Source organism: Dermacentor silvarum, chromosome 2, assembly GCF_013339745.2.
Source record: "Dermacentor silvarum isolate Dsil-2018 chromosome 2, BIME_Dsil_1.4, whole genome shotgun sequence".
NCBI lineage: Eukaryota > Metazoa > Arthropoda > Arachnida > Ixodida > Ixodidae > Dermacentor > Dermacentor silvarum.
The window spans coordinates 12,666,844-12,680,119 of NC_051155.1; the positions used below are offsets into that span (position 1 = coordinate 12,666,844).

General features: G+C 50.9%; 1 protein-coding gene across 1 annotated transcript in view; it reads left to right on the plus strand.

Moving 5' to 3' along the window:
• The first annotated feature begins 3,873 nt into the window (after positions 1-3,873).
• The window catches only part of LOC119441323 (uncharacterized), a 175,015-nt gene continuing 165,612 nt past the window's right edge, over positions 3,874-13,276 (plus strand). The window contains exons 1-3 of the mRNA XM_049661106.1: positions 3,874-4,023; positions 4,876-5,136; positions 6,433-6,572. Coding sequence (XP_049517063.1) covers positions 3,874-4,023; positions 4,876-5,136; positions 6,433-6,572 — 551 coding nt within the window. The remainder of the gene's footprint in view (positions 4,024-4,875; positions 5,137-6,432; positions 6,573-13,276) is intronic.

Here is a 13,276-nt window from a genome sequence, read left to right on the forward strand (position 1 = left end):
CACTGTAGCTCGATGCAACATGCCATGATCTACTATAAATTCACCAAATAATGACACATAATTTCTTTATTGGTGTTAAAATAGGTTGATACAGATTGTCGCTCGTATCCCTAATCATGTGGCACACCTACGAAAGCTTTGTTTATGACGTTACAGGGGGTTGAGGCTGGGCTCGCAAAAGGGTGACTTGGAAGATGCTGAACGGGTTGAGCCACTTCGGCGTAACCCCGCCTTCTGCTATTAGCTCAGTCGACGGCGCCTGGCAGCCACTTTCTTATGAAGTCTTGCGCTTGATTGATGTCGATCTCTGCGTCTCTGAGGCACCATCTGCATACAATACATATACCTATATTATCTCAACACTGCCAGCAGTGCATAATATAAACAAGAGGCACAAAACTGAGAAATTAAATGCGTATCACCTGTTCCCACTCTGCATAGCGGTATGTTAAACAGTCTGTTGCTTTTATTCCCATGCAAGCTGTACGGAAGTTGAACTGCATGACCCATGATGGCGTTCATTATATTGAAGGCAACCTCCCACCGATATGATTGCTCTATTCAAAGAAGTTGTTGAAGCTGAAAAAAGAAGCAGAAATATGCAATAATTAGGTAGGAAATGCCGCTGCATCAAAATATGTGATTTTTGTTCTAACTAGCCAATTATGATGAATTACGCCTTCATCACAAGACTTCTCGTAAGTGCTTGTGGGTAGCTTTACTTAGCCTTTGGCAATGCGTAAGCTTTTAGAACAGAGGTAGCAAAGAAAGGGTGCATTATTTCATGATAAACGCCTAAGCAAGCTACAATACAACAGATTATAGTTTTGCAGGAAGTTCTGAACACCAGTCAGCTCGCAGAATGTACTTTCTGAGTAAGAATTACGACAATCCAGCTTTGGTCTTCTTGAGTGTAACAGCCGAAATGTGCCGTGCTGCGTGTTTTCAAACAGACAGTGTGTTTCAGCGGACGCTGAAGCGGTGCAGCACCGTCTACGTACGTAGTAAAAAGTGGCTGTACGTAATCCCTGGAAAAAAACACGTATTAGGCAATACACTTAGCTGAAACACTATACTTCAGAATAAAAATAAGACAACTGTACTTACCTTGCGATAATCGAGTTTATTTCGCAGCAAATACAGTTTTTTGGCGTTTGGCTAGTTGTGGCTAGATGTTTCACCTGATAGCAGTGTGGAACCAACCTTGTAGTGGCGAAGGTTAAGTCGCTGGTACTGAACACGTTGCTGGACAAGTTGATGCGTGCTTCGCAAGCAAAACATGGTGCAAGCAATGTGGGCAACGACAGCTCGCAGGCAGAAGCAGAATGCGTACGGTTCCAGTCGTCCTCCGAGAGACCGAGAGTCACCACGTTTTTTACAGCGTAAGCTGTTATGGGCTAATTCCAATAGCAGTTTCGGGTGGCAATGATGCCGCCGCCGCCGCCCCGTAGCCGCTATCGCATGCGAAAAAATCTACGCATATCCACGGGGTGAATGATGATGAGTGGGCGAAGCTCCGGAGGGAATCATCGGTAAACCGTGAATATTCCGTGTAATTCGCCCAGTCTCGCCGCACTAAATCGAACGATTGACTTCCACCAATGACACGCGCCATATGTGACGTCATTCCTATTTTATAACAGCGCCTTTCATTATAATTGCACCATCTCCCGCTTAAGGGGACGCTAGCACAAACGCGTTAGTAAGTGGTTCATGTGGGAAGGGAAATGTTGACGCTATCTTCTGCAGCCCTTGATTGAGCACAAACGCGTTAGAAACGTGCAGTACTCTCTAGTAAGAGGGAGAGGCCACAGCGTCTTACGCAGCCGTTTACACATGCCGGAACGTGCACCGCGTTTGCCGACGCCATCACATGACTGCTGAGAGAGTATAACCCCCATATTCATAAACGCTCCTCGACTTGAACTTGACTTGCCACCGCCTTCAACGCGTTCTCCGGAAGCCGGAAGCTGGCTTCCGGAACCGGAAGTGGAACCGCAAGTGGAAACGGAAGCGGAACCGGAAGCGGAAGTCGGCTTCCGGTTATACTATACATATACATATATATGTATATATGGGTATACATACATATAGGGACACACAACGCCATCTATTGAGCAATTCATAAAACTAGACGTGGCTACCTACTACGACGGGGACGAACGGGTGTCGTTATAAGGAGCTTCGCCCCTAAAAAGTACTCGCTGTTCGCCGGGACCGAACCCAGGCCCGCTGCGTGGGAGGCGGATTCTCTACCACTGAGCCACGCAAGCGCTTGCAATCCGAGAGCGGGAAAGGCGCTAGCCATTGGCGATGGAACGCGTCGGCTTGCACGCGCGACGGCGTCCCAAGCAGGCCGCGTCGGGCGCGTTGCAATGGGAGCGAATGTGACAGCCGTAGTACAGTGTATAGAATTCTAGTACGCTGTAGCCGTAGTGGCATTGTCGGCCGCTTGGCTGGGCTGAACGGCGCAAAGCATTGGCGATGGAACGCGTCGACTTGCACACGCGACGGCCTCCCAAGCGTGTTCCTAACGCATTCACTCAAATTACTAGATAATACGGTCGAAACGCTCGTGACTGTGCTGCGTGTGCCACGCAGGCCTGGCATTTTATTGCGATAGCAATTATATGGACACTCCAAAGCAGATTTCTGCCGTCGGCGTCGCCGTCGGCGTCGCCGTCGCCGTGAGGTTCCGTATGACGTCAGTGGAGATGAAATCGTCGCCGCGCGCCGAACGCTGTATGTGCGAGTGAAAGGGCGCGAGGGACGCGCGCTTTCACGGGGAGTGAACGCACGGTGAAGAACAAACGCGCGTTCTGCGCCTTAAGGGCTGCAGAAGTAGGCGTCTCTTTTTTCTCCTTTACAATCACCATATATGTAGAACAAACGCGCCTTCTTCCGACGCGCGAAAGGCCGTGGCGGGGAGGGGAATGGAGGCGACGTTTATCTGCGGCACCAAGTGCCTATTTATATCAGACGCTCCGGCAACAGTCACCAACGCCGCACGCATGTTATGCGAACGCGGGCAAAACGCCGACGGCGTCGACAACAGTTCTGCGTGTTGCCGGTGCTGCTGCAAGTCGAAGGTTATACACCTGATAAAGCTATTATCATTACTCCGTATAGCTCTCTACAAATTTGCTATCGCAATTGATGCTTCGCCTTTCAGGTGAAACTGGGACAACTTTTTATTGCGATAGCAATTATATGGACACTCCAAAACAGATTTCTGCCGTCGGCGTCGCCGTCGCCGTCGCCGTGAGGTTCCGTATGACGTCAATGGAGATGAAGTCGTCGCCGCGCGCCGCCGAACGCTGTATGTGCGAGTGAAAGGGCGCGAGGAACGCGCGCTTTCACGGGGAGTGAGCCCACGGCGGAGAACAAACACGCGTTCTGCCCCGTGCGCCCTACAGGGCTGCAGAAGTAGGCGTCTCTTTCCTCCTTTACAATCACCATATATGTAGAGCAAACGCGCCTTCTTCCGCCGCGCGAAAGACCTTGGAGGGAGGGGGAGGGAAGGGAGGCGACGTGTAGCTGCGGCCCAAGTGTCTATTTATATCAGAGGCTCCGGCAACAGTCGGCTCTCTCTCACTGCGTGCGGAAGGGTAGGACGCACTCACATCGCCTCCCGCTTTTTCGTCATTCTTCGCACGTACATCTTGTGAATTGGTGCCTCCTTTTGTGATGACCTGATGCGTGAGGTTGCTTGCTACGCGTGGACACCATTCTTATGTGTGTGAGTGACTTTTTGTTTAATTTATGGCCCTTTTGTGATTCCTATCAACTTGTACGGCCACGGCGGTAGGCCTAACCAGGAAACGGACCTCATCTAGCGTTCCGGCGACGCGCCGGGCGCCCCCCTCCGGCGACATGAGATCCACCGTCGAAGGAGAAGACATCGACCCTGAAGATTGCAACGAGATCGCCGGCTGGAAAATCATTGCACCCAGGGCCAGTAGGACCGGCAAGGGAGCGTGTTTAACCAAGGATACTACCCCTACAGGGACACCACCACCACAGGCAAGCAATGGCAAAGCTTCTACTGTTAGAAAAAGCATTGTGAGACAGAGTAAAATGCCTCCATTACCTGAAGACGATATTAAGATCATCATCAGGATCCTTGGAGGACTTAATATTGCCAGATTGGGCATCACAAGAGTGGCTGACGCAATAACAACGGCAGCTTGCATTGAGACGTCTGGGCGAGAGAATGATATAATATGCCCTAACTTGCAACAGAACATAGTTGTGGTCAGCACGCCACTCGAAGAGAATGCAACCAAGTATGCCACCATCAGAGATATTATCATCAATGACCATACCCATGAGGTTGCCGCATACAGGGCGGCACCGCACGAGACCTGTAAAGGCGTTATTAGAAACATCCCGCTCAGCGAGAACGAAGACGCACTCAACCGCAAAATCGTTAATGCGCATAATCCTCTGACCCTGGCAGCCAAACGAATTAAAGAGACTAATACGGTCATCATTGCTTTCGACGGCTATAAAGTTCCAAACTACATAAGATACGGCAACGCCCTCATACGCTGCGCGCTACACCGCAAGCAGATAGGCAAATGCTATGCCTGTGGACGACTGGGACATCGAGTGGATGTCTGCCCATCACCAGATGAGCCCATCTGCAGGGGCTGCGGAACACCAAATCACACGGAAGCACATAACTGCACCCCACAATGCTCCCTATGCGGAGAGGAACATATCACGGCTGGTAAGGAATGCAGGCAACGATTCCAGCTTCCCTACGTCGTTAGAAAACGTAGAATCGAGAAGAGAGCAACGCTGACCTCGAATCAAGGGATCCAAGAGAGCACATTCTGGCTAAACGAGCAACACTTCCCTGAGCTCACGCAGTCTCAACCAAGCAGTGGCAGCGTATCCCGCGGAAGATCGGGATCAAGACACAAATCCAAGGACCTTAGAGGATCATCACGCAGCCAATCCAGGGGACCCCGGAGACGCTCCCGAGGACCCAATAAGAACAAGCACGGGACCAAGACCCCGTTCGACGTCCGGGGGCGGACCAACGGACCACATGGCCACGTAGCGGCGAGCCAGGATGGGGGAGCCGGAGCCACCTGGGCCCAGCGACTTCAATCACAACGAGTGACAGAGGTAGGTTCGGTCGCACCGCCAGAGCGTGACAACAATTCCGACACAATCAAAAGACTAGAGCACGACAACCTAGAACTCAGGAAATTGGTCGTTAGCCTCATGGATGAAATTAAGCAACTTCGCGCTTCCCTTGCTGCACCAGCCAAAGAAAACAACTCAGAAATTGAAACAATGGACATACCGGTAGTCGAACAAGCGTCAAACCCGGCTAAAAGGAAAGCGAGCTCGGCTACGCAGCACACCAAGGCAGCCAAAGCGAGAGCAGATAATACAGATACCTTAGACAAATTAGTTCAAAACTTCGCCGCACTCATGGCTGGGCAGAATAAATTAATAGAGCAAATGGAACACATCCGTGGCACAGTCGCTGACCTAGACCAAAGGGTGCGCTCCATGGAAACGAACACCCAACCAACAGAAATCTCGGTGGTACCAAACAGACCGCCCACAGCTCCTCTGCGTCAGGTTCAACCTTTGGCACCTGACGACACAAACATTCAACAACATGGCCAATCACTCTGAACCTTTTAGAATCTGGCAATGGAATTGTAGGGGATATGCTCGCAAAAAAGCATCCTTACAGCAATATATTCGCGCCACAGCTGATGCACCACATGTAATTCTCCTGCAGGAAATCAATAGGGCTAACCCTATACTTACAGGATATGGCACCATAGCAAAAACCTGTGGTCGTAACGGGATAGCTACGCTAATCAGTAGCAAACTAATTCACATTCAACACGACCTCAACGTACCCTCTAGTAATCTGGAACGTATCATGACCGAAATAATTCCTAGGAAATGCAAGGCTAAAAGCCTATTCGTTCTTAACATTTACAGCAGCCCCAAGGACCACGTACAGAGATTCAAACTAATCCTGAAAAAAGCATGTAGCAAAGCAGGTGATAACCCGCTTGTAGTCGCCGGAGACTTTAATGCTCCCTGCGGCATCTGGGGCTACAAGTATGACACAACTAAGGGCAATCATCTGTGGCAAAACGCAACCGAACTAGATCTCACACTCGCCACAGACCCGGCATTCTCTACCAGAACAGGTACCTCTACGTGCAGAGATACGACACCAGACCTGTTCTTTGTCAGGAACGCCACTGAATTCCGCTGGCGTAATCTCCTCGAAGATCTAGGCAGTGACCACTGCATAACGAATTAACGTTCCCAATAGTCACACGAATCCCTAAAGTTCACACTTTCGTAGATTGGGCAAAATTCATAGAAATCAGAGAACATTGGCTCAAGGACCAACCAACACCCACACTAGAACAATGGGTGAAACAGATCAAGGATGATATCAAAGCTGCCACCTCGGACATAGAGACAGACCTGCCAATAGACAGCGTAGACAGCCACCTAGCCCACATGCTCGAGGCCAAACAGTCCCTCACATCTAGGTGGAAGGGACAGCGTCTTAACCGCAGGTTGAGAAAAAAGATTTCGGAGCTCAACAAGAAAATAGAGGAATATTGCTCTAAGCTTTCCAGGCAGCAGTGGGACGATGTCTGCAATTCTATCGATGGTCAAATGCGGAACAATGGCGCCTGGAACCTGCTTAAACACCTTCTAGACAGCACTAGCACCAAATCTAGCCAGCATCGCGTCATAGATAAGGCAATCCATGTGGCGCTGCAGAACTCCACTCCTACACACCTCATTGACAAGCTGACCAACAAATATCTATCGCTGGCTGGGGCTAACAGCAACGGCTCATACCCGACCTATATGGGCACGGATAATCTGGAACTGGATCGAGAGTTTGAGGTGGAGGAAATTCGTACTGCCCTTCACAACCTCAATAGTAAATCAGCCCCTGGCCCCGATGGCATTAGTAATAAAACACTTAAGAATCTAGACACAGAATCAATCGAATATCTCACCAAAGAAATCAACTCAATTTGGAAGCAGGGCAACATCCCCCCCGAGTGGAAAACATCCCTTATCGTCCTAATACCCAAGCCCGGCAAAACCCCCAGCATACATAATCTAAGACCGATATCACTCACATCGTGCGTTGGTAAGGTCGCGGAGCATGCCATTCTCAACCGCCTTACCAAACACCTAGAGAACAGTGGGATCTATCCACACGCTATGATTGGCTTTCGGGCAGGGCTATCGACACAGGATGCTATGAAGCTCATCAGGCACCAAATCATCGACAGCAATTCCAGAGACCTGAAAGCTATCTTAGGACTCGACCTCGAGCGGGCGGACTAACGTCGCAGCTTCTAACGCTAGGCAACAAGGGGACACCACAGGGGTCCGTTATCTCTCCTACCCTCTTCAACATAGCGCTAATAGGCTTAGGCAGGAAGCTCAGCGCCATCGAAGGCATCAAGTACACAATATATGCTGACGATGTCACTATATGGTGTAACGGTGGCAGTGACGGCCACATTGAATCGGCATTACAAAGTACTCTTAATACGATCGAGGATTACCTAGAGCCCACGGGACTTAAATGCTCCCCAACGAAGTCAGAGCTTCTCCTTTATACACCAATTAGACCTGGACCCAAACCAAAGGGCTGGGTCTACGCCAAAGACCGCGACATCAAACTTCACACTAAAAGCGGAGGAGTGATTCCCATAGTAGAGTCAATCAAAATTCTAGGTGTCACAATTGAGGCCAATGGCGCTAATACCAAGGCGATGAAGAAGCTTATCACTAAGACAGACAGCGCCATGAGGCTAATCAAAAGAGTCGCCAATAGACAACAAGGTCTGAAAGAGGACAATTTACTCAGGCTCGTACATGCATTCGCCTTATGCCACTTCACATATGTGGCGGCGATGCACAAATGGAAATCCTGTGAAAAAGAAAAGCTAAATATCCAACTTAGAAAGATCACCAAGCAGGCACTGGGTGTCCCGAGTTGCACGAGCACGGAACGCCTAATGCAGCTTGGCACACATAACACACTTGAGGAGATCGCAGAGGCACAGGAAAGAGCTCAGTTGGCTAGACTGGCGGGTACCAGGTCGGGTCGTGCCCTGCTCCAGGAGTTAGGCTTCGACGATCCTAAAATCAACTCACTAAACACAGACATCCCGTTGGACACGCGTAAACGCTTCGAAGTCAAACCGCTACCTCGCAATATGAATCCGGAACACAACACAGAAAGGCGACTATACCGGGGCGCTAGTCTTCTCCGCAAAATTCATAAAGAAAAGCAGAGCGCTTGTTTTCTCGATGCAGCAAGACATACAGACAGAAAAGCTTTCACGGTAGCTCTCGTGGACAACACAGGCAAGACCGTCAACTCAGCCACGGTTATAACAAACAACCCAGAGATTGCCGAGCAGACAGCAATCGCCTTGGCGTTAACGGATACCCGGGAGCCATACATATACAGTGATTCTCGTAGTGCAGTCAGAGCCTTTCAGAAAGGTCTAATCTCGAAGCAAGCCTTGCATATCATACAAAAGAGCAAAATCCACTTCCATTCAATCTGCTGGTTCCCTGCACACCTGGGAAACATAGAGAAGGCTCCCCTGAATCTCAACGAGATGGCCCATAAGAGCGCGTGAGAACTAACCCTCCGCAGCGCCGCCCTCACGGGTCCGGACCATTTCCAAGAGAACAGGGACGCCCCACTGACATATAACGAGATCACTAAACACTTCTACCTCAGCCGAAGGGAATTTGCTACACCACATGCCACACTCAAGAGACCAGAAGCACTCACTTTGAGACTACTTCAAACCAATACATACCCCACACCCAAACGCCTACACTACCACATGGCGGAACGATTCCCCTGTACACAGTGCGCGAACTCTAATGATATACTTGACCTCAAACATATGCGCTGGCCATGCGACCGAACTACCAGTGCCGATTACACTCAGGACCTGGCCAGGTTCGAGGCTGCCATTCGCAGTCCGGATCTGGTTGAACAACTTTGGGCAGTCCAGCAAGCCCACGACGCGGCCTGGAAGCTCAGTCTTCCGGTCCCGACATGGGATTAGCCCTTCTATGGGTAACCCCATAGCCTTGCAGGACCAAATAAAGTTCTCCATCCATCCATCCGGCAACAGTCACCAACGCCGCACGCATTTTGTGCGAACGCGAGCAAAACGCCGACGGCATCGACAACAGTTCTGCGTGTTGCCGGTGCTGCTGCATGTCCAAATTTATACAGCTGATAAAGCTACCATCATTACTCCGTATAGCTCTCTACAAATTTGCTATCGCAATTGATGCTTCACCTTTCAGGTGAAACTGCGACAATTTGTTTTTGTTTGACAGCGGGCGAGGTCCGCGCAGGGAGCAACAAATTTGACAGGGCATCATTCACGTTTCTTTGTGCACCCATCCGGTTCAGAGTAGCAGTTCAGGCTCGGCTGTGCGCATAATAGGCAGTGCATACCTTCGACAATGCAAAGCGAGGGGACGGAGGGAAAAAGTGATGAGAGTGAAACACATTCTTGGTGCTCTGACATGACATCGCCTGATAGTGGTGAAGAACGACACGCGCACGTTTCCTTATTCTTTTATTTATTTATTTCTTCTTTTTGCAGAAGCTGCTGTGGCTGAACGAGCAGTAGCACTTGTGCTGATTTTATTATTGTCACGTAGTAGTGACGCTGAAGGAAACAGTCGTAAAACTGTGTATGACGAAACTGATTCCTTATTGGGCGAACCTGTGCCCACACAAGCAAGCTACACTCAAAGCACAACGAAAGCGGCGAACACAGTCGGCGGTCGTCGAAAATCTGATCAGCGGCGAAACGCGTCGGCTTTTATACCTGAGTCATCGAAGGTTCCAGATTAATCCCTGATGCCCGCGTGTCTTCCAGAAAGTTCTAGACAATTCGCGTCGCTCATACAATCAGATTACATGAGCGTCGGTGACCACAGACGAAGGATAGAAGCATCGATAACGTTCGAGAAGCTTCCAATGCAGGCGCGTCCTGCGCCGAGCGATAACGTTTAACACTTGTTAGCCGGCGGAAAGCGGCCACCGGTGAAAGATAAACATGTATACGTGTCAATACCCTCCCCTTAAAAAGCATCGTCCCGATGCTATAAATACGAAATCGAAAACAAAAGCACGCGTAATAAACAAAACAAAAAAAAACAATAACAAAGTAACAAAGTACCTAACGTCGTCAGCGGGCGTAGAAAGGCTTAAGACGCACCACATGGATGACTTCAGGTCGTGCCCGGCGCCGCTGTGATTGCGAAATGCCGTCTGGCACGACCTCATAGTCCAGTGCGCCAATACGTCGGATAATCTTATATGGTCCGAAATAGCGACGCAACAGTTTCTCGCTAAGTCCTCGTCGGCGAATCGGAGTCCAGACCCAAACACGGTCGCCGGGCTGGTACTCGACGTAGCGTCGTCGAAGATTGTAGTGTCGGCTGTCGGTCCTCTGCTGGTTCTTGATGCGCAGGCGGGCGAGCTGTCGACCTTCTTCGGCACGCTGCAAATAAGTGGCAACGTCGACATTTTCTTCGTCAGTGACGTCCGGTAGCATGGCGTCAAGCGTCGTTGCCGGGTTCCTTCCGTAGACCAAGTTCAACGGCGCCATGTGCGTCGTTTCTTGCACGGCCGTGTTGTATGCGAAGGTCACGTACGGAAGGATGGCATCCCACGTCTTGTGTTCGACGTCGACGTACAGTACATTGCCAGCATGTCGGCGATGGTCTTATTTAGGCGCTCGGTGAGGCCATTCGTCTGCGGGTGGTAGGCGGTGGTGCGGCGATGGCTTCTCTGGCTGTACCGCAGGATGGCTTGAGTTAGTTCTGCCGTAAAGGCCGTGCCTCTGTCGGTGATGAGGACTTCTGGGGCACCGTGACGCAGGAGGATGTTCTCAACGAAGAATCGGGCTACCTCGTCGGCACTGCCTTTGGGCAAGGCTTTTGTTTCGGCGTAGCGGGTGAGGTAGTCCGTAGTGACGAGGATCCATTTATTACCGGACGTCGACGTCGAAAAAGGCCCCAGTAAGTCCATCCCGATCTGCTGGAACGGTCGGCGAGGTGGCTCTATTGGCTGTAGAAGTCCAGCTGGCCTTGTCGGCGGTTTTTTGCGTCGCTGATAGTCTCGGCATGTCCTTACGTAATGGGCGACGTCGGCAGAGAGGCGAGGCCAGTAGTATTTTTCTTGTATCCTCGCGAGAGTGCGCGAAAAACCGAGATGTCCAGCCGTTGGGTCGTCATGGAGAGCTTGCAGAACCTCTGGACGCAATGCTGAGGGTACCACGAGGAGGTAGTTGGCTCGGAGAGGCGAGAAGTTCGTCTTTAGGAGAATGTCGTTTTGCAAGAAAAACGACGCCAATCCTCCACTGAACACCTTCGGCACAATGACAGTCTTGCCTTCCAGGTAGTCTACAAGGCTCCTTAGTTCAGCGTCGGCTCGCTGTTGTTCGGCGAATTCCTCGGCACTGATGGGTTCCAAGAAAGTGTCGTCGTCCTGGTCGTCTTGTGGCGGCCGTTCGACGGGGGCGCGAGACAAACAATCGGCGTCAGAGTGCTTTCGCCCGGACTTGTAAACGACGGTGATGTCGAATGCTTGAAGTCTCAGGCTCCATCGTGCGAGGCGACCTGAAGGATCCTTCAAGTTAGCTAGCCAACACAAGGCGTGGTGGTCGCTCACAACATTAAAGGGCCTGCCATAGAGGTAGGGGCAAAACATTGATGTAGCCCAGATGATGGCGAGGCACTCCTTTTCGGTTGTGGAATAATTTCCTTCCGCCTTCGATAGCGACCGGCTAGCGTAACTTACAACCCTTTCTAGTCCGTCAGTCCTCTGCACAACACGGCGCCGAGTCCTACGCTGCTTGCGTCGGTGTGGACTTCGGTATCGGCGTTTTCGTCGAAATGCGCAAGTATTGGCGGCGATTGCAGGCGTCGCTTCAGTTCTTCGAATGCTTCGACTTGCGGAGTCTCCCACTTGAACTCGACGTCGGCCTTCGTGAGATACGTCAGTGGCTCAGCGATCCGTGAAAAATTCTTCACGAAGCGCCTGTAATAGACGCACAGTCCAAGAAATCTATGCACTGCCTTCTTGTCAGCGGGCGGAGAAAAGTTGGAGATGGCCGCAGTTTTCTGAGGGTCAGGACGCACTCCAGACTTGTTGATGACGTGGCCCAAAAACAAGAGCTCCTCATATGCGAAGCGGCACTTTTCGGGCTTTAACGTGAGTCCGGAGGTTTTGATTGCTTGAAGAACTGTTTCAAGGCGCCGCAGGTGTTCTTCGAAGCTTGAGGCAAACACAACGACGTCGTCCACATAGACGAGGCAAGTCTGCCACTTCAAGCCTGCCAGTACTGTATCCATGACGCGTTGGAAAGTCGCAGGTGCCGAGCAAAGACCAAACGGCATGACCTTGAACTCGAACAGTCCGTCTGGTGTTATAAAGGCAGTCTTCTCCCGGTCTTTCTCGTCGACTTCGATTTGCCAGTAGCCGGTTTTGAGGTCCATCGACCAAAAATACTTTGCGTTGTAGAGTTGATCCAAGGCGTCGTCAATCCGTGGGAGGGGGTATACGTCCTTCTTCGTGATGTTGTTGAGGCGACGATAATCGACGCAGCAACGTAGGGTTCCATCGTTCTTCTTCACTAACACCACGGGGGACGCCCACGGACTCTTGGACGGCTGGATGATGTCGTCGCGTAGCATTTCGTCGACTTGTTGCCTTATGGCCTCGCGTTCGCGCGCCGAAACTCGGTACGAGCTCTGACGGAGTGGACGAACATTTTCGTCGGTTATGATGCGGTGCTTGGCGACCGGGGTTTGTCGAACTTTTGACGACGACGAGAAGCAGTCCTTGTATTGCAGGAGCAGAGCTTTTAGTTGTTCTTTCTTTTGCCAGGGAAGGTTCTGATTGACGTCGAAAGTTGGTTCAGGTACTATAGTCGTCGTTGCAGGTGCACTGGAATCCGTGAATGCGAAAGCACTGCTGGCTTGTACTACTTCGTCGATGTAGGCGACCGTGGTGCCTTTGTTAATGTGCTTGTATTCGGGGCTGAAGTTCGTGAGCATCACCCTTGCTTTCCCTGCTCGTAGCTCAGCTATGCCTCTAGCGACGCAAATTTCACGGTCGAGCAGTAAGTGATGATCGCCCTCGATGACGCCCTCCATGTCTGCAGGCACTTCGGTACCGACGGAAATCATTACGCTG